Source organism: Scardinius erythrophthalmus (assembly GCF_964197995.2).
Source record: "Scardinius erythrophthalmus genome assembly, chromosome: 16".
NCBI lineage: Eukaryota > Metazoa > Chordata > Actinopteri > Cypriniformes > Leuciscidae > Scardinius > Scardinius erythrophthalmus.
Genome location: NC_138236.1, coordinates 15,218,497 through 15,240,876, shown reverse-complemented (window position 1 = coordinate 15,240,876; position 22,380 = coordinate 15,218,497). Strand labels below are relative to the sequence as shown.

Genomic DNA, 22,380 nt, shown 5'->3' with positions numbered 1-22,380 from the left:
TTTCAAGTTCCAGACCTCTATATGATTCTTAGCTCGAGGGCTCTGTCTGTCAGAGGCATTAATGGATATATTTTCATTTAATAATTTATTTCAGGAAGTTTTGCATGGCATGAAATTGAAAAGGGTGAATGCACACCACAATTCTGCAAACTAAGGCTAGCCTACTTTCTGGATGACTGAAATCTTCCGTCATGATTGTTCAGAGAAAATTTCACAATGTTCCATAAAGCTTTTGTTCTCAAATATAACCACAGGCCACAGATAAATGTGACCTGAGCTGATAAATGTTCTGAAAACACCATAACAATATACTAAATTATCTTTTCTGAGAGACAAATACTAATTATCTCTCAGCTTGGATTGTAAGTTCAATTAATGTTAAAGCACCCCTTAGCAACACACATTTAATCATTTTAAATGTGATTATTTTCATTCCATCAAAATCAGCACCAGTTCAGCACAAATATTTGTTGAATCATGATGATGACTCATTTTGTAAGTGATCAGCAAATGCATCATGAAAGGAAAAAAAAATAGTTCTCATTGTTCCTGTACCTATAGTGGTTATGTGGATTTTTAGCATTTGGGCAATGGTTAGAAAACATGTTCTTCTAGAACCCAATAGTCTGCATTCTCTGAAACAAGCCAAACAGGTGTTTATGTCATGCTTGTGTGCTCAAATGATGGTGTTTTTAACCACATGATTTCCTCTGGCTGTCTTCCTGTTTCCAGTGTACGTTCATATATTAGTAATACATGCTAATTATGGCTTTAGGCCTCAACTACCACGTTGTTATCAAGTGTTCTATATCTTGTCGGAAACAAAAATAGCTACTGTGCATCAAGTGAAGACACTCGAGTAGACCTACTTCTTCCGGTGTTTAATACTAATTTCGCTAGATGGCGACACAAACACGACATGAGAAAATAGAATAAAAACCTTCTTGTCTCTAGCTGCCTACCTAGACAACATTTTGATACCGATGGCAACGTGTAGGCTATTTCTTCTACTCAACGTAGATTACATGTATCTAAGCAGCTCAGCTGTAAACTGCTGGTATTTCCTTAACAGTTTCAGAGTAAAAGGTGTTTGCTGTTGGAAAACCCCTATCAAACTATAATCAAATAAAGCACATCAGACACATTTTTAGGTTAGCCTACTGCATAAGACACCATTAAAGGGATAGTTCACTTTGAAATTAAATTTTGGTATGTTTTAGCTTACCTCAAGGGCATCCAAGATGTAGGTGTCTTTTTTTCCACAGTAGTTTCAATTTTGATATTTTTAGGTCAAACCGTTCTTGTCTGTCAGTCGTATAATGCATGTCTATGGTCACTGTCTCAAAGAGCATAAAAAAATTCCCCATCTTCCAAATTAAACAATTCCCCATCGTAAGTACACATTGATGGCCTAAGACACGAAACGAGCGGTTTGTGTGAGAAAACGAACAGTATTTATATCGTTTTTACCTCTTATACACAGCCACGTCCAAGTGATCTGAGGGCGCGCGTGCATCCTGGTGTGTGACGTGTACGCAGACTGGTGCATAGATATATACACTAGATGTCGCCTTAAAGACATTCCTTCCAATGAACTGCCGTAGACAAGGCGACATCTAGTGTATATATCTATGCACCAGTCTGCGTACACGTCACACACCAGGATGCACGCGCGCCCTCAGATCACTTGGACGTGGCTGTGTATAAGAGGTAAAAATGATATAAATACTGTTCGTTTTCTCACACAAACCGCTCGTTTCGTGTCTTAGGCCATCAATGTGTACTTACGATGGGGAATTGTTTAATTTGGAAGATGGGGAATTTTTTTATGCTCTTTGAGACAGTGACCATAGACCTGCATTATACGACTGACAGACAAGAACGGTTTGACCTAAAAATATCAAAATTGAAACTACTGCGGAAAAAAAAGACACCTACATCTTGGATGCACTTGAGGTAAGCTAAAACATACCAAAATTTAATTTCAAAGTGAACTATCCCTTTAATCTATATCTAATTAGTTTAATATTTATTAAAAGTATGTTTATTTTATATATTATATAATTAACTTAAATAAGGATTAATAAATAGCCTAATTAAAAAATATATATTTTTTAAAATAAGGAATAGTTGTTTTAACTATAAGCATACGTTGTATTAATCCAACGTTCGCGATTATGTTTATTTATTAGGCTAATAATTTTTTTACCCATTAAATTATCTTTTTTTTTCTCTACATGTAACATCTAACATGTAACAGGGCAGCAAAAAAGACAACTGTGCCAAAATGACAATAAGCATAGATTAGCACGTGATGGACCAAAATAAAAGCAAAGGAACCAGGAAATTACAGACGCTCATCGACTCCTCGACAAAACGACAAGAAGTGTAGCTTAACGGGATTGTACAGGTGAGACGAGGCACATCTCATTTAATTTCTTTTTCACTTTCACGTCGTATCTTTTTGATAAAAGTCGTACCCTATAGTGTTTGTAGCATTTTGGGTTTCTCTCAAAATGTTTCTCTTTCGGTTTTAATCAAGGTGGTGACTGTGGTTTTATGGGCGCTTTTCCTCAAATATTTGAAATGTTGTCAGTGTTTTATTGGTCGTCTGTAGTAACTGCGTTTTAAGGTAAAACGCTAAAAAAAAATACCTGATTAAATTAGATTTAAATATGTTGTTGAATGAAGGACCAGCTGAAGTCGATCAAACCCCCATCTTAGTTTAATTTCCGTTTCTTCCTCATACATTCTTCCTGGTACTGTGTTCTCTTTCTCCGTTATGTGGTTAACTTGTAAAATTGCCTTTTTTGCCTCCCTAATCTAACTGGTTAAAACGTTTTTTAGTATTATTTTCCATTTATTTTTCTTTAACTTTGGTCCACCTCTGCTACTTTATTTGTTTCCTTCCGTCCTAAAATCAAGATGACAGCATTTCTCTTGGATATGAACATTTAAAACAAATAAACAAGACTTTCAGAAGTCTGCTTCACTGAACTGATCACTTCTGACTGTGGTTGAACATTTAGGTCATGTGTCAACATAATTCAATGAGAGTATATTAACAGAAAAGATATTGATGTTTTAATGCATGCCAGTAACTTTCATGGACCGTTTTGCTCTTGTCAGGCCATGATGTTCGGGAGCTTGCTGTTTGCCGTGTGTTGTAGCGCAGCACTGGCCCATTTCAACTCAAATCTAGACCAGCACTGGGAGTTGTGGAAGAAGACGCATGGCAAGTTTTACTCAACCGAGGTGAGAACATGAGTTTCAGAAGCATCCATCTGATGATCCCACAGCTGATCTTTCATTTACAATACTTGCAGCTTTATTTTCATAATGGTTATCGGGGTGTTCTTGTGAGACTAATAATTTCACGATCAGCTTAAAATTATGGCGATGGTATCCATACATTTATGTAAATATATTGAAATTGATGTATTAACAAAGGATATTTGTAATAAATGCAGTGACGGTATGTGTGATCCCTGTAATATGTGTTGCAGGTCGAGGAACTGGGCAGGAGGGAGTTGTGGGAGAAAAACCTTGAAATTATCACCCTTCATAACCTGGAGGCCTCCATGGGCATGCATTCATATGACCTGACCATGAACCACATGGGTGACATGGTGTGTGTGTGTGTGTGTGTGTGTGTGTGTGTGTGTGTGTGTGTGTGTGTGTGTGTGTGTGTGTGTGTGTGTGTGTGTGTGTGTGAGAGAGAAAGAGAGAGGAAAAAGCGTGCGCACATCTAACAGTTTTCACAAGAGAAAAAAAATTCTCTCCTGGCATGTGATACTGCTTTATTTATCTAGCATGAAGCTAATGAGAGATTTAAGATTTGTTCACAGATCAACTTTATTTCTTCTGTTTTCCTTACTCGATTGTACAGCTATAGTGTAACTTCTTCCTGTTCAAATATTTCTATTTTGTGTCATTGATTCACAGACAACAGAGGAGATCCTCCAAACATTAGCCACGACTCGTGTCCCTCCTGGCTTTAAGAGGCAAACGGCAGAATTCGTGGGCTCTTCTGGGGCTCCTATCCCAGACTCTCTTGACTGGAGAGAGAAGGGATATGTCTCCAGTGTGAAAATGCAGGTATTAATGTACTAGATATTTGATTGTATGATCTCTGCTCAATTTGCTTTGCTTCGTTTTGCTATTCATCTATATAAATTTATTATGTAGCATGAAGACAGTTTATATAGCTTCTGGACTGACTTAGGGCTGGGTATTGTTCAAAATCTTTCGATCCGGTGCCATTTTCGATACCTCAGTTTCGATACCGGTTCCTAACGATACTTTTTTTGATACCAATTTTATGAAATCCATTTTAACAAGATTACATAACACATTACCTCAGAAAATTTTGGTTTTATTTTTTCAGTTTGACTCATTCTCCTTAGCCAGTGCACAAAAGAACAAAAAAGCACAAAGGAACAAAAAATGTTTTATAAAGCGCTCATGCTCACCAAACCTAATTTTTTAAAATAAAAAATACAGTAAAACTTGTAATATTGTGAAATAGAATTACAATTTAAAATCTTATTTGAATACATTTCAAAATGTAATTTATTCCTGTGATGTCAAAGCTGAATTTTCAAAATCATTACTTCAGTGTCACATGATCCTTCAGAAATATGAAAACGGTTTGCTGCTTAATATTTTGGAAACTGTGATACATTTTTTTCATGATTCTTTGAATAAAAATGTCAAAAGAAAACAGCATTTATTTAAAAACGAAATATGGGGGGGGGGGGGCGCTTGTCTGAAGTTTAAAATCATTGGTTACCCGTAAGCCAATCACATAACGTTTGGTTATGGCGTGTGTTATGCGCATGCTCAGCCGCATCTAACTTCCACTGTAAACGCATGTATGATGCGAAAACAAAACCATCGAGCGAAATACCGGAGTGAACATGGCTGTGCGCGACTTTTGCAGATTATGTGAAGTAAATCTACGCATCCACGGTACAATCAGTGTCTACGTCACGGCTCTCAGCCCGCCCTCTGTTCGTTGATTGGCCGGCTGTTTTCAGGCCGGAGGCAAACGGAAAGCTATTACGCTGTATCAGACTGAGTACAGAAGCGAAATGAAATTGAGCGGAAGTAAGAAGTCTGACGTAGTCAGGCTAACTATCCAATGGCACGTGTCACAATTTTTTATTGACACATGCCACTATCCACTGGCACATGCCAATGAAGACCGGATGTGCCAATGCGCATAGTGAAGTGCCATTGGCTTCTGTGCGTCAGATGCCATGTCACTTAATGTTAATACCGCCTCTCTGTCATCCTTTGGCTGCATGGCGTTACATTATATGATGCGCTTTTATTCTTGCTAATGCTTTTAAACCATTCAAGCCATATCTTAGGCTACTTGTTTTTGTTTTTTTTTTACTTTAAAAGCGGAAAGCGCATCACTCATTCCTGAGAATACATTTGACATCACAGTCTGACCTTGACGGAAATGAATATCCTACACCAAAAGTACCAGAGAAAAAGTCTCAGCTGTGCTTAGATTTGTAAACCGTACAGTTGCTTTGGTTTTTCAATCTGTACCCATTTCGCCCCGTGGCTCAAAAGGGACACAACAAAAATAGGGACACGAGAAAGCCAAAACAGAATGCAAAATTTATTAACAAAATAGAACTATACAGTAAAAACAAACAAAAAAACTACGTACAGCGGTAACCGTGAACAAATTCATAATCTGTGCACGCTTTCGCAATCGTTGTTGTGTAAATCGTTCTTTTGCAATAGTTGTTTGTAATATTCAGTTCCTGTGAAAAATTTGTGAAATACTGTTTCAATAGGTAAAGTTACACAACAATATGCTGACTGATTACATAACAACATTTAGATGTAATACTCAGTTCTAGTGAAAATCTGTTCCAGTTAATGGAGTATACACAGGTGAAATATTCAGTACAAGTAAACTCCACCCGCTGGAACAGTTTCTTACAGTAACTGAATAATAATACACAACATCACCTGTTCAGTTTTGCAAAGCCTACTCATAGATTTGTGGCCAATACCTTATTTTAGAAATCTGTTTTTCTGTACATTGATTTGTTGTGTATTGTTAAGATGAATACAACTGTCCTAACTGAATTTTTCTATGATTTGGCGATGGGGTGTGTAATGTATAGATGACATGAAACCGCATGTGGTTGAACTGAAACCCCCCCAGGCCTCCCGTATTTTGGTACCCAAATGTTGACGGGTATGATTATACTGCTGTGGAATCGTGGTAAAGATGAATTTTAACCACCGATTCTTCACATGCTCATCCTTGGGCAGTGAAAAAAAAAAAAACTGGCTTTACCTTCACTTTATAGAGCAGAGTGTATTCTCAACATGATGCTATCCAGTATCCACAGGAATCAGCTGCTGGTTTGAGGTTCAAGTTTTCCCTGGTGTCTGCGTGCAAAAATTGGGCGGGCAATATGCTAATGTTTCGTCTTGATGTCACAACGGCTTATGACTCGTTTGAAAAAATGATATCGTTTAATTTAATTTCACTTTCAGATTTAAAACTTTGCAGGATGTTTTCATTCACTTAGAGCTATCTTAGACACTACATGAAAGGTCATTTTCAAAAAACATAAAAGAGCCTTAAAACTATAGTAAATGACATTAAAGCGGCTTTTTTATTGAAAAAAAAAATAGAATAAAAGATTCTTAAAATTGAACAATATATTACAATTTTAAAGTATACTTAAATATATAAATATAAGTAGCCTAAATACAAAACAACAAATTTACATAACCTAAGCCACCTAACCCAACTACAATAATGTAACACTAAATAACGTTTTTGCATGTCCTGCTCAAGGTGAGCATTATTTTGTGACCTGAAACCCCTTGTGGAAGAACAACCCGTCATGTTTACAAATGTGACAATAAGCACTGATAAGGTCAAATCAACTGAATGCTGGATTTTCAAAAGTATTTGAAGTTCGCGGCTCTATTGTTGCAGTTAACTTGCACAATGTTCTTGAATGATTAATTTATTAGATGTACGCCGGTCTGTTATTTTAGGAGCATCGACTTTACATTTTCACACTAAACATGACGCGGAATAAAACGAACTGTGATTGGTTGCGTTACATGTCAGTCAGTCCTTGGCTGCTATTTTTTTATTCTTAAATACATGTAAGTGAATGTGTTTTGTCATTTAAGAAACCTTTATAATGATCATGATTCATGGTAGTTGATCTATAACGCACGATTGGCACCATGTTAGTTGAAGTTCAGAGAATTGCATCTATCAGATTTACAACATGTCGTTTCATCCACTTCTCCCAAATGCATGAAAGTAAGTGGCTAGTGAAGTGTGAGAAGAATAGAGTAATTTTTTGTTATCTACACAATGTGTATCTAATCAATTTATAATGGAAAGGATTGTTCCATAGACATCAGTGTGTATTTTACAAACTATAAAATGTGTTGTTTTGCTAGTACTTGTGTGTATTTAAATGTCTGAAACCTAAAATAAATCTTATGTGGTTGAAGACACTGAATAGTTGTGATGTATGACAGCGCTGAGCGCCACCTCACGAAAGCACATTTGAATTTAACAGTTGATGATCACGCGATCTGAACGTTCTAATCACATCGGTGTGATGGATCGTACGCTCAAAGGATTAACTAGCGATCACATGCGGTGATGATGCTTCTTGCGTCCGTTTTGGAGAACCAGAGGGCAAATATTTCAATCGACCGCTCTGGCATTTAAGTGGCACCAAATATTCGTTTTTGATTCGGCCCGATTACATACGGGTTACTTACATACCGGTTCCATGTTGGCACCGGGTTTCGGTACACAACCCTGGGAAAATGCATGAGACATTGATTGTGGTTTAGTTATTGCTCTCATGATGTCAAATGAATTGGCCCCATTCTCTGTCAGAGACTGTCACATACATTCTAAAAAAAAAAAGTTTCACTTCCTTTGTTTTTCTTATTGTCCTGCCAGTGTCTGAGGGAATGTTATTTCCCCTTTTTTTGTAACTTCCTCCTACAGTGAGTTGGAAATTCAAAAATCAGCAACCAACAACCGCATTGTCAGAACGATGTTTCTGCTGCTTCATAAGCCTTTGTAATCCAAAAGTTTGTGTTTCCTGTTTTAGTAGTTTTATCATGCTTTTCTCTCTGCTGTCAGGGTGCTTGTGGCTCTTGTTGGGCGTTCAGCTCTGTTGGGGCTCTTGAAGGTCAGCTGATGAAGACCACAGGGAAGCTGGTCGACCTCAGTCCTCAGAACCTGGTGGACTGTTCCTCCAAATATGGCAACAAGGGCTGCAGTGGCGGATTTATGAGTGCTGCTTTCCAGTACGTCATTGAAAATGGCGGAATAGACTCAGATTCATCGTACCCATATGAAGCAGTGGTAAGTTGTTTGTGTGGGTCCAAGTGAAGAAGAAACATTTACATCTAATAATTAAATTGTCATCTAATAATTACACTTAAAGAAACTTTAAGCACACAAATATTTGGTTGCATATTTGAATTGACAGGATTCTGATTTTTATCCATACATTTACAGACCGGTCTCTACATTGCTGGATTTACATTTGTCAGAGTTTGATGGAGTATGTGTTTTAAAAAAAAAAAACTGCAATATTGTAATGCATTGTCATTATAGGTCTAATGTGTGATGTAATAAATAAATGTGTCCTACAGCAAAGGCAGTGCAGATACAATCCATCCCAGCATGCAGCAAACTGCACCAAGTACTATTTCGTCCGTCAGGGAGATGAAGAGGCCTTGAAGGAGGCTTTGGCCAGTGTCGGACCTATTTCAGTGGCCATTGATGCCACCCGTCCTCAGTTTATACTGTACCGCAGTGGTGAGTATTTCTTTCTCTTTACCTTTAAAACAGATATAATTCTTGTTGTTAGGGCTGTGACATTATCTCGCATCTCTCCACAGGAGTTTACAATGACCCAACCTGTACCAAAAAAGTAAACCATGCAGTGCTGGCTGTGGGATACGGTTCGACTGCTGGGAAGGACTATTGGCTGGTCAAAAACAGGTACAATCAGAATCATTGTGAAGTTTTGTGATCATAAATGCCATGGTCTGGTTCTGGAAATGTACCCACTCATGAGAAAGACATTTTTGTAAAGGCAGACATTCTCTGTCAAAACATTGAAATTATTAAATGCAGATATTGATTGTTTTCTTTAACAGTTGGGGTACCACATTTGGAGATGGTGGCTACATCCGTATAGCCAGAAACCAGAACAACATGTGTGGCATCGCCTCATACGCCTGCTTCCCGGTTGTCTAACTGAAACCTTGTTGAAATGTGTGAATGTATCAAAATAAGATATTTACTGTTTTATTGTCTAATTTCTTGAATGTAAATGTGTGTGAACGTATCAAAATAAGATATTTACTGTTTTATAGTCTAATTTCTTGAATGTAAATGTGTGTTGTGTTTTTTTTTTTAACTTTTTCCCACTGTCTTTTTTTTTTAAGATACAAATGTATTATCTTTTATAAAATAAATATAGAATTTTAATGTGTTTTCTGGCTTGTAAAGTTTTAAAAGGAAATATACTTTCACTCAATTCAGTATGTTTACAAATGGTCAGTGGAACATCACAACAGTTTCACATGAGGTATTAAAGGGTTTCTCTGAAGCTCCTCACCGTGATGCGGGTAGGACGAGGCACGTTATGTGTCATTCTGCACTCGTGTGCTCCAATTCAAAGCAGTCCAAAACGATGAATCTACTACTTGCTGGAAAATTTTTACTTCACAAATAAAGTGGCATTTAGAAAGTTGCTGTTTGGGGTGGAAAAAAGCTTAATGGAAATATTTGCAAATACATTTTTTTTTTTTTTTTTTTGTGACACCAGTAAATGTGTCATCAGTGAAGACATGAAATGTCGCTGCAGGAGGGAGGCGATGTTGTTTTGATTAAATGTTATGAGGGTCCACATGAATAATAAAACAGATGAACACAGATAAATCATTGATAAATAATTAAATGTTGCATAAACTAAAATTGTCCATTTTGATTTCGTGGTGACTTTAATGAGACCTGGGTAAGTTGCACACTTTGATCCAGAGATCTACTGCTAATTATTGTTTTAAACGCCCAAGTCATAAGATTAAAGTGTGCAACTTACCCATTAGCATGTCTCATTGAAGTCACCATGAATTCAAAATGGACAATTGTTTTACTGTAAAAGTATTTGGAATATACTCGATGCTAATACTGAGTTCACCACTAGATGGGGGTATTTTACGTACATTAGCTTGTGGCTGTTCAGGAACTGTCGTGTCGTGTCCATGTATTGCTAAGTTTTACTAGCGATGTTATTAGTTTACATCACTAATTGATGTGTAATTTCCTATGTTATTCAGAAACAAATATGCAAGACCATTTATCTATCATTTTATAAAAATGAAATGGCCGAAGTCAAAAATTTTAAAGAAAAGCTTGGCTTTACTAGACATCAGTTAATGAGATTTTAGATTAGTTAAAAAACTCTTTCAAACTACCTTTTCATTTGGCTTATCTTCTGAACCATTAATAAGTGGATCCCAAGATGCCAAAAATATATGTAGCCTATGTGGTGATGCAACAACAAAATAATTCATTCCTTTTAATTAAATCGTTTTTTACTCATGTAAGAAAGCTAAGCAAAAAGTAAGACTGCCATATGACGATAGGCAGAGATTAGCACGTGATGGCACAAAATAAAAGCAAAGTAACCAGGAACTCCAATTCATTATCACTTCCTCTACAGACGTCGAAGAAGTGTTGCTTATCGAGAGTGCACAGGTGAGACGAGACACATTTGAGTTCATTTCTTGTTCACTTTCATGTATCTTTTTGAATATGTATGTTTCTTCTTTTTATCATGTATCTTCTTTGATGATTTCCCCCTTTAAAAGGTTTCTCTTTCAGTTTTAAGGAATTGGCTGGTTTAATAAGAGTTAAAATGACGCTGTCTGGATTTGATTCCTTTAGAAAAATCAGGATGACGGTGTGTTTCACTCCATAGATATGTGTATATATCTATAGGCTATAACTAAATACTACCGTTCAAAAGTTTGGGGTCAGTAAGATTTGTTAATGTTTTAAAAAGAAAACTTATATGATCACCAATACTGCATTTATGTGATAAAAAAAAAATACTGAAAAAAATGTAATACTGTAAAATATTATTAAAATGAGACTTTTTTCTTTCTTTTTTTAAATACTTTTTTCTATTGTACTATGTTTTAAAATGTAATTTATTCCGGTGGCGCAAAGCTGAATTTTCAGCAGACATTACTCACATTACTTCAGTGTCACATGATCCTTTACAGATCATTCTAATATGCTGATTTGCTGCTCAAGAAATTATTATTATCAATGTTGACAGTTTGTTTTCAGAATTATTTGATGAATAGAAAGATCAAAAGAATATATATATATATATATATATATATATATATATATATATATATATATATATATACACACACACACATATATATATATATATATATATATATATATATACATCCAGTATATATATACATCCAGTATATATATATATATATATATATATACAAATTCTCCTTCATAAAATAATCTCTTCATACTATGGTTGATGTGTGAGCATATACAGTATTAACTTTCATGGACCGTTTTGCTCTTGTCAGGGCATGATGTTCGGGAGCTTGCTGTTTGCCGTGTGTTGTAGCGCAGCACTGGCCCATTTCAACTCGAATTTCGACCAGCACTGGGAGTTGTGGAAGAAGACGCATGACAAGTTTTACTCCACTGAGGTGACAATATTTGTCAGATGATCCCAAAGCTGATCTTTTACACACTGCTAGAATCATAATTTGTTTATCACGTGTTCAGTGAGGAATACAAACTCTTCCTTGATACTCATCAAACTGGTAAAGCTTGTTTCATGGGCTTATCTGTGACCCTGAATCACAAAATCAGTCACAAGTCGCACGGGTGTATTTGTGGCAATAGCCAACAGTACATTGTATGGGTCAAAATTATCGATTTTTCTTTTATGTCAAAAATTATTAGGATATTAAGTAAAGATCATGTTCCATGAAGATATTTTGTACATTTCCTACCATAAATATATAAAACATTTATTTTTGTGAGTGAATGCAGCACAATCACGAACATAAATGGACAACTTTAAAGGCGATTTTCTCAATGTTTTGATTTTTTTGCACCCTCAGATTCCAGATTTTCAAATAGTTGTATCTCCTATCCTAACCTAACAAACCATACATCAATGGAAAGCTTATTTATGCAATGTATAAACCTCAATTTTAAAAAAAAAATTACCCATGTGACTGGTTTTGTGGTCCAAGCTCGCATTTGCTAAATAATTAATTTGTATTCATGTGAGACTTAAATAGTTTGACCAGTGATGTTTCATATATTGCTGTATTAAATTTTTGAATTGCCTTTTGTTTATGTTGGCAGGTCGAGGAACTGGGCAGGAGGGAGTTGTGGGAGAAAAACCTTGAAATTATCACCCTTCATAACCTGGAGGCCTCCATGGGCATGCATTCATATGACCTGGCCATGAACCACATGGGTGACATGGTGAGAACACGAGTCCAATGTCCCTTTTTGCATTTCCTCTGTGTTTCTTTGTCCATGATTTTTGTCAGAAATAAAACTCCTAGATTATACAGCCATAAAGTTAGGCATTATAACAAAAATAATGTGTTACATTTATATGACGCTTTTCTGGGTACTCAAAGTGGGGAATCTCCTCAACCACCACCAATGTGCAGCATCCACCTGGGTGATAGCTGCATAGGTTATATTAGATGCCCTGCGAAGCAAGTGACAGTTTCATAATCTGAAACTCACACTTCTCTGTTTGTCATGTTGAATCACAGACAATGGAGGAAATCCTGCAAACATTAGCCACGACTCGTGTTCCTCCTGGCTTTAAGAGGCAAACGGCAGAATTCGTGGGCTCTTCTGGGGCTCCTATCCCAGACTCTCTGGACTGGAGAGAGAAGGGATATGTCACCAGTGTGAAAATGCAGGTATTATACCGTATTACGTATTATACCGTTTAAGAGAATACAATCTGATGTTTGGTCATTTAGATTTGTGTCTGCATAGCTTTTTATTTGGTTGGACAGCTATTTTTTGTCTCTTTTGAAGCTATTTAAAAAAATGTCATGTTTCACATTGTAGTATTTCCTAAAAATCCAACCCAGAATGGATTATATGTAGCATGGAGGCAAACTATTTCTTCTTTTGTGTATTTCCTGTTTTAATAGTTTTATCATGCTTTTCTCTCTGCTGTCAGGGTGCATGTGGTGCTTGTTGGGCATTCAACTCTGTTGGTGCTCTAGAAGGTCAGCTGATGAAGACCACAGGGAAGCTGGTCGACCTCAGTCCTCAGAACCTGGTGGACTGTTCCTCCAAATATGGGAACAAGGGCTGCGGTGGCGGTTTTATGGACCATGCCTTCCAGTATGTCATTGATAATGGCGGAATAGACTCAGAATCATCTTACCCATATGAAGCAGTGGTAAGTTGTGTGTGTGGGTCCAAGTGAAGAAGAAACAAGTGATTATTTCAGAAACAAGGAAGAATCTTTCCATATCAGAAGTGACAGGAACTGTTACCACTAAGTTTGGCCTCAATGGCTGGATTTGTCAGTGTTTGTCATATTTTTAAGAAGCTGCAATACATTATCATTATGAGTATAATGTAATAAATTAATGTGTCCTACAGCAAGGGCAGTGCAGATACAATCCATCCCAGCGTGCAGCAAACTGCACCAACTACTATTTTGTCAGTGAGGGAGATGAAGAAGCCTTGAAGGAGGCTGTTGCCAACATCGGGCCCATTGCAGTGGCCATTGATGCCACCCGTCCTAAGTTTACATTCTACCGCAGTGGTGAGTATTTCTTCTCTACACATTTCAATCAGACCGATTGCCAGATTAAGGTTTTCAGGTTGTAAACTGAAGGTCAAAATAATTGTTATTTTTCTTGGCAACTAGTATAACGTTATCTCACACAGGAGTTTACAATGATCCATCCTGCACCCAAAAAGTAAACCATGGAGTGTTGGTTGTGGGATACGGTGTGGATGCTGGACAAGACTATTGGCTGGTCAAAAACAGGTTACATCAAACATCTGTTTTAAATAAACCACTGAGATGAATAAATGCAGATATTGATTATTTTCTTTTGCTTTAACAGTTGGGGTACCACATTTGGAGATGGTGGCTACATCCGTATGGCCAGAAACCAGAACGATATGTGTGGCATCGCCTTATATCCTTGTTATCCGGTCATGTAACTAAAACGCTGTTGAAATGCATGAAAATAAGAAATGTACTATTTTATAATCTAATTTCTTAACAGTGAATGTGTTATATGTGTGTAATTTTCTTTTAAACTAAATTTCAAATGTATCTTCTGAATATTTTACTAAATAAATATTGAATTTTAAATGTTTTCTTTGACTATTTCTGAAGCTTTAAAGGAAATATGCTTTCACTCTATTCAATATGTTTACAAATGACTTGGTTTTATTCAGTGCAACATCACAACGAACAGTTTCACATGAGGTATTAAAGGATTTTTCAAGATCAGCACACAATGTCCAGTTATGATTGACATTTAGATTGCTGTGATTTTTACACCTTTGGTTGATTAGCCACATTCATAAGGTAACACAAGGGAGAGAATGACATAAAATGACACAGATGTTCACACCAGCAGAAAGAGATTTCAGATGAGTGATAGGTAAATGAAAAAAGAAAACACTTGCTACCTTTTCAGTCTGCTTATCTGAACCGTCAATAAGTGGATCCCCAGATGCAAAAAAACAAACAAACAAAAAAAAAAGCATTGAGAGTGAATTCTGTCAGCTTATGTTGTGATCCAATCAGGTTTGCTAAAATTATATATTTTTTGGGTGATTCATATGATACAGCTAGAACATAATTGCATCATATTTGTAGAGACAAACATATTTAACATTTATTTTGGTCTCTATCACTTTTACACGGTAACACTTTGGTTATTTTTTTCTTTTTGGAGGGATAAGCAATCATAAGATCAGCAAGATCCCCTTTCTTGCTCCGATTGTCATTCCCATTTGGTCTTTAAATTGATAAATGTTCTTCAATCGCTCTCTCGCTCTCTCTCTCTCACACACACACACACACACACGCTCAACACACAAACAAGGTTCTCTCTGCCTGCAGGTAGGGCTGTGATTTAGTTGTGTTCACGGATTGATTCCAGCACATTTGGCTATAAAAACTTAGTAACGCACAGAGTAGACGCTCCCTGAATGGATGGGATCTTTGGTACAGTTACATCTCAGCTACACGACACACCATCACACACAGTTGAGGTAGATGAAATTAGAGCTGTCGGGTAGAACAAAAAGGGCCAAACGGGTTCCCCTCGGTGGGATAGCGGAATGGAACTATCACTTCAGATTTACAAGCTGTAGTAACTCTTCCAAATATATCTGAAGAGGTTAAAAACTACGAGAATATGCCGCTATTTTTGTGTGCCCCTCTTCATTGACAATAAGTCTGTGTGAACAATGTGTCCACCAGGAGGCGCCAAACACTAACGCACGTCAACCACCATCTGCTAAACGTGATCTTCGGGACACTAAAGGTCATCGAGTGATCTCTAAACATCTACCGCTGTAATTTTGCAAATTATAATAACCTAAATCCTTACATCTCTACGAAAAGAGAGGCCCACCCAGTTAACTACTAGCGCTGCAACAGGGTGACCTGGAGAGTTGAGACGCACAAGCAGACACCCTTTGCCCTGCGCGCAGCACGCTTACAATTGTCGCTCATTAAACTTTAATTTCCATCCCCAAACTCCCATTCACCACCCCTCCCCTTCCTCTGATCTGCCCTCCTGGTGAACGCCCTAAGCCCATGGGCCTGGCCGAGCGCCGGCCCCAGCCACCGAGAGAACACAGATAAAAAGGGCCTCTTTGAAGTCGGCAAAAGTCGATGGCCTCTTTCATGGGCCCTCTTTCAAGTGCGTGCTGCGAAGGGGCCTCACTACATGCCCTGCAAAGGTTAAACACAGGGGAACGAGAAAGAGCATTGAAAAGGGGACGATCTCTCCCTCGACTGCCCACCCCGAGAGACTTCAGCGCAGCATGTATGGTCGTCGTACAGTAAATGTGGACTGCAGTGAGGAGATCACAGTTCAACACAGCCTAAATATAGAAGCATCTCGACTTCATAGCCACTTGTGTGCCGCTGTACGATCACGCTGAGTCTCGATCTGTTCAGTCAGGCTGTGGCCTAAAGGGTCTAAACATGCAGCATGTGAATGATGAACATGGATGGGTACGCTAGTCTGTCTATCGAGATACTAACACGGCGGTCAGGAGACGAGAAACGTTGGACATTCAGGGAGGACAAATATTCATCTTTGGTATTGGGACTCCTATCAGAGACAGGGTCGTTTTTCACGTACAAACAACAAATAAATACTGACGGTAATTAGCAAATAAATAAAATAAATAGCTAGAAGATTAGAAATAAATACATAAATAATTATAAATACACAAAGTGGTTCTCATTTCATATTCAATTCAAGCTTTTTGTAAGTATTTTTCATCAGGATCATTGAGATTTTGAGCTTTTTCCGGTACGAACAGCCATCGGCCAGATTGTGTGCTTGAAATTTGTACAAAATACAAACAAAAACCAGATTTCTCCATCTCCATATCTAAGAAATCATTTCTTGAAATCAGATTTTGCAAGAGAAGAGAGCGTTCTGGATTCTTTTTGCAGCCATTCTGTCAGCAGAAACTCACCAACAAGTTGAAAGTCTGTTGCAAAAAGTGTCACGGCTGCACTTTCCCCACCACCTTGTTTTGAGTTCTTCCTAATGTCGTCTGGATGCGACACCATCCTGTGCATTTTGTAACGAAGGAGTATAAAAAGAAAACAAGCTCTCGAAAAATGTTCATATTTTGGTTTCAGCTTCTTTGTCCAGTAGTTTTTCCCTTTAAATGAATCTCTGAAATATTCGCTTGCATCCTTCTTGGTTTCTTTGGTCATCAATTGTCCATCTGTTGCAAAATCATCTCTCTCGAGAACCCTAAAAATATCATTCTGCCACTTTCCGTCTGTCACGATCAACAAAGAAAAACCAGAAACGTTTGGACCTTGCACTGATTTTAGACGTTGTAACAAATGACAAAATAAAACGTTTCAATATCTATTCATAACCCTCAATATGTTGATTTGTGAATGATTTCATAAGCCCTAAAGTGTTGGGCTCGTCCTTCACGATTAAAGCTAAAATAACCAACGCTAAAACTACAATCAATGCCTGTCTCATCTAGACATTGCGGACATCACCCTCTTAAAGACTTCATCTTTGGTTTCATATGCTGTTGATTTGAATTCAAAAACACCCTTGATTAAAAACTCTAGGAGCTACAGGTAAACCTGTGCTGTGCAGAGCGGAAAACGGCTCGTTTTCCCATCATGCCGTGGAGCAGGTCACAGCTGGAGATGCAGTGCTGGACCCCGACGAGCCGGTGGAGGACGGGCGGCCCTCTTCGGTCCAGCGGTTGACGTTTCGGCGGCGAGCGTTCATGAAGAAGTTGCTTACGGTGGAAAGCTCAAGGCCCAGCTGCTGAGAGATGGTGATCTGCAGGTCTTTGGTCGGTCGGTGGTTCTCTCTAAAAATGGCCAAGAGAGTGCGACGCTGCAGGTCTGTGAAGACTAGCCGGGTGCGTTTGGGCCCCTGGTTGCGCTCTAGCTTGGACTGCTCCTGCTCCTTACGCTTACAAGCTGAAAAAAAAAAAAAAAAATAGACAGAGAGAGAAAAACATTAGTCTACAAAAAAAGACCTGGAAATATAAATAGGCTAGGTCTTTTCATCATTATTAGCTATTTATTTTGTTATCTCTACACTTTCTTAATTGCAGAGAAAATAAAGAGCGCCTCATTCAGTGTAGATTTTTTAACAAGTGCCGTTTGTCTTTAACAATAATTTAAATAATTTCAAACTGAAAAAAAAAAAACGAGCAAGTAATGGCTGACAGTTTCAGCAAGTGAAAATATAGTCAAAAAATTAAAAAATCTCACATGTTAAAGATCTCAACATTTTAAAATGTTAAACATTGCAACCAAATTGAGTTTTAAAATCTGCAAACGAAATCAGGAAATTACAGTCAAAAGCTTAGAAAGGTCTCAAAATCGTTAAATGCATGTAAAATGAAACTGAGTAGTCCTGCACTCTCAAAAAAAGATGCAAAAGATCAGTTAGAGCTAATGTTGTCAATACTCTGCATTTTTATGTTATTAAATTATCATATACAGCTATTATTGTTATATAATACACGGCTTAATTAAATACCGCACTGGGTGTTGACCAGACTATTGCCTGAAAACCAGAGAGAGTCTCTATCAGACAACTGCCAACTTGATAGATAGATAAATGTACTTTATTGATTCCTGAGTGGAAATTCAGGATAAGGGAGATTAAGCGATATGAAGAAAGACTGTAAACGTGCTGAACAATAAGCATCTATATCAAATAGATGGCGAACAAACCAGAAGAAAGTCTGTTGTCCTCAAAATGCACATTTGAATGTTTCAATTCAGCATGTTACCCCTGTCTCCTATTCAAGCAACTCCCGATCCTCTCGATCGGCCCAACCTGCTTTCGGCAGTACAACGGCGACCATTAACTAAATGCTTCCTGATGTTGTAATCATGTGTAAAAGGTAGGAATTACCATGCTATAAATCCACCACACTCTGAGACATAAACCTCCCCCCATAGAGTTCTTATGATCGTGGGAGCAGGCCCTAATCATGATGTATACCACTTGTCTCATGTAGCTGAAACGTGATCGAAAGCCTTTTTCATAAACCACCCCCACCCCCCCAATTGCCTATCACCCCCCTCTCCCCCCGAAGCCGTACTCCCTGCCTACTCCACCCCCTGCTGATTTTTTTTCAGCCACAGGCTGATAGAAATTATTGATTAAATCTGTGCTGCTCAGACTCCCCGACCTATAGAGGAGCTTTAACCCCTTTAGTGCTGGATGAAAGGGGAGCTTCTGCGTGCCAAACAACATTTGTTGTCAATCTCAGCAGCGCGGCAGAGATCTAAACATAACTAAGTCATTTTATATAAAAATAAAATGTAAAAAATGCTAAGAATTTAAAAGAAAGAGCCTCTGCTATTTAAGCCGATTATATCTCTGTGATTCCTTAAGACAAGAGCTTTAGGCTTCAGTGCTTGTGTTTGAAATCCCAATGCTGTCCGAACACCGAGCTTTAGAGTAATGATCTCTACCCTGCCCTGCGACTGAATTTCTCTCCGTTCATCTCTCTCCCAATCAAAGCTCAGCCAGTTTGTGAAAACACACAGGCACAACAAACAGAACACATCCACACAAAAGACCTGAGGAAAAACTGAGTGAGAGAAAGAGAAAATAGATTTGTGATATCTAGAAAAACCAGGATATTAATTTTAGGTCAATAAATCTTGCTTATGAAATACTGAAAGATGCATTTATTGTACAACAAATGCAGTGTGATCGCAGGCCCTGTTTGCAACATGCATGAAAGCTTGTATAAAAGAAAAGAAAAACGAGTCATAATTTTAGCCTCCCAATAACAAGTATCTGAAAAGTGCTGATGGATTTTAAAAGGATGGGTATTTGTTGTGTAAATACTGGTTAAAAACACTGCATTAAGCTGAATCATCATTAAATGTGTCGGTAAGTTGAACTCCTGCTGCCTCTGAGAGAGGAGGCGTGTAGCCGCATGCATTCTAATGTTTGCTCATGCCGTCTTATTCACAGGAGGTGTGTGCAGGAGCCTTCTGCGTTGCTTTCCCAAGGAAATCAATACCAGCTAGTAATTAAACAAAGGGCATGGTGAGAAAAGTCAACACTCATGGAAAGTGGGTTATATAGGGAAATACAGAGGTGTCCACTTATGCTTTTGTGCACAGAAGCTGTGAAAAAAGCCTCAAGAAAAAATCCATAAAATAGTAATTGGCCAACAGAAGATTCAGAGTCCATATCAATTCAAAGTTAGGAAAAATCACCTCAAAAAGAAAACAACAAAACACTGTTTACATTCATCATCCCGTATGAACATTTCACGAAGATTTCCAAAATTGCATGTTTAGCGACTACCACACAAAAACAACAACAGCAGGACATGGTACCACTCAGGCCAACAGGGCATTGATTGATTCCATGTATTTCGTTGCATGGAACACCCCTACGACTGAGGACACAGTGGTCACCAATCAATATCTGTAGTGGTAATGCAAGCAGAATAATTCATTCTGAAGCGTATTTCATGCTTAGGTGATTGATCGCTTGGGATTCGGAAAGATTTCGGGAGAATCTGCGTGTCTGTGTTTGTCTCCCACCCCACAATCCTCAGTGGCTGCTGCAGCACGCCAGCCGACATTTTGAAAACCGCCCCATCCCTGCATCGCCAAACGCACCGCCTCCCCCCCCCCCCACCATCGTCCATTCTCATGTTACTGTTTTTCTCTAGATCTCTTTGTGTGCTTTGGACAACAGTTAAAGTTTCAGCCTCTTCAATGTCAAAACATTGTAACACGGCAAGATGCACTGGGTTTGAGGTGAAATCTCTCAATAATGTCTCTCAAAAATGTTTATTTAGCCTTATTGCAACAAATTGATATGCTCATTTTAACTGTAATTTGATCAAATGTTGGTCAAAAATACTGTTGTACCTGTGGTACTTTTCATGTATAGTGACTGAATTACTGTAATGGAAAATTTTGCTTTGTTTGTGGTTGATCATATATGTACCAATTGTCTTAAACAATACTTGTTAATTTTGGGCATTTGTTCTGTTTCACAGCAACAATACATTCAAACTACAATTCAACTGAACAAGCTCTTTTACCTTCCAGGCGTAAGGAGGCCATCCTCTGAAACTCTGGCTCCTGTAGCCAGCGGGACATCCTCTTGAAGGTTTCGCGGCCAGACTTGAGTTTCCCCCAAGGTTTGGGGTTCCTGAGCAGGTCTGACAGAGTGCCCTGAGACCTGCACAGAACCCGCTCTGCAAAAATGGCCTGTGGGATGCTGTACCTCTTCAGTTCAGTGATGATTCTCTGAGCCACGTCTTTAGTGTTGATCTCCTCCCCTCCGCCGCCATTCTGTGAGCCAGCCAGCATGCCCTCTCTTCCCAGGCTGGAGCCGGAGGAGGAAGGGGAAGAAGAAGGGAGCTCCCCAAGCTTGGAAGCCTGTTGGCTGGAGAGGTGGTGCTGATAACTCTGGTTGTATAAATGGGGGTGGTAGGTGGGAGTGTGCTGATGGGCATCCATTTTGTTTAGCTGGTGGCTGACCCCATGCTCGCCCCCCAAAGTGGGTGGTGACATCTCCCTCACAAAGTCTGCCGCTGTTCGACAGATGTTCCCCCCATTGCTGCCCATATGGACCTCATGGCCACCTGGAAGCATCTGGCTACTGTTTCCGTTCTGACTTCCCAGGCTACCATAGCCATGCATGGCGGTCTCCAGGCCCGCACTGCCCAGAGGTGGAGACAGACCTTGTCCCAAACCAAAGTCTTTTCCATACGACGTGTAGTAGTTTCCTCCTAGACCTCGATCTTCTCGCATGAGAGTGAAGCTGCCGATGACGTTGCTGACAGGCAGGCAGGGGTGGTGGTGGTGATGATGGTGGAATTTGTCATCAAAGGGTTGTAGGGGTGTCAGTGTGGTGTAGGTGCTACCACAGCTGGTTGGTGCATCCCTACCATACCCCAGAGTTGCCATGCTGTGGTCGTACGCTGAGCTCTGGTGGTCGGACTCCAGGCCCATGGCGGGGCCTCCCAGAGAGGGACGAGGGAAAGCAGCCGCGAGATCGCGAGAGTGCAGCATGGCTCGGCTGTCCTGACTGTGCGCCAGCTCTACGTGGCTGTGCACGGACATCTCACCCATATTACCATCCATGTCGTTACCTTCCTCACTCCACTTTTTCCTTAAATTCCAGCTGATGTGTTTTTCTAACAGTCTAATGTGTGGTTACTGTAATATAATATAAAAACAGTTCCTGATGCTGTTTATATCTCAAAATCTGATTTCAGTGTACTCTCAGAGACATTTCATCACATTGGCACCATCTTGGGTCATGCAAGCAAATTCTGTGTTCCATAAATGCATCTATATTTATCCATGTGAGTCTTGCTTTTGCCTTGGCGACCAATGCTGAAAAAGAGACAGGACCATGATCACTGATTTGTTATTGATAATTTATTCAGCTGTATTGATTCGTTACAAATATTAAAATAGCTACTTGAACCACCTTGATGTTTAATTCCGATATTAAGTAATAACGTATTGTAATAGCATA

At 38.7% G+C, this 22,380-nt stretch overlaps 2 protein-coding genes across 2 annotated transcripts; one reads left to right on the top strand and one right to left on the bottom strand.

Annotated features, from left to right (window-relative positions):
- Positions 1-2,319: 2,319 nt before the first annotated feature.
- On the top strand, positions 2,320-14,471 carry ctss2.1 (cathepsin S, ortholog2, tandem duplicate 1). Its single transcript, XM_081388058.1, has 16 exons — positions 2,320-2,410; positions 3,130-3,255; positions 3,507-3,629; positions 3,946-4,098; positions 8,168-8,392; positions 8,686-8,851; positions 8,935-9,037; positions 9,196-9,286; positions 10,724-10,801; positions 11,671-11,796; positions 12,467-12,589; positions 12,892-13,044; positions 13,314-13,538; positions 13,745-13,910; positions 14,036-14,138; positions 14,218-14,471. Exons 2-16 carry the CDS (start codon positions 3,133-3,135, stop codon positions 14,315-14,317), a joined length of 2,058 nt encoding a protein of 685 aa, XP_081244184.1. The 5' UTR covers positions 2,320-2,410; positions 3,130-3,132; the 3' UTR covers positions 14,318-14,471.
- A 3,034-nt stretch (positions 14,472-17,505) lies between these two features.
- onecutl (one cut domain, family member, like) lies at positions 17,506-21,980 on the bottom strand (the record flags this gene model as incomplete). The annotated part of the gene is made up of 2 exons (XM_081388436.1): positions 17,506-17,816; positions 20,933-21,980. 2 exons carry the CDS (start codon positions 21,978-21,980, stop codon positions 17,506-17,508), a joined length of 1,359 nt encoding a protein of 452 aa, XP_081244562.1.
- Between the last annotated feature and the right edge of the window lie 400 nt (positions 21,981-22,380).

What these genes read in the sequence shown, in the direction of transcription:
- ctss2.1 (XM_081388058.1), top strand. Translation starts at nt 3,133, where the DNA reads ATGATGTTCGGGAGCTTGCTGTTTGCCGTGTGTTGTAGCGCAGCACTG. An exon ending in CTTACCCATATGAAGCAGTG is followed by an intron (nt 13,539 to 13,744) that starts GTAAGTTGTGTG and finishes TGTGTCCTACAG; the next exon opens with CAAGGGCAGTGCAGATACAA. An exon ending in GTTTACATTCTACCGCAGTG is followed by an intron (nt 13,911 to 14,035) that starts GTGAGTATTTCT and finishes TATCTCACACAG; the next exon opens with GAGTTTACAATGATCCATCC.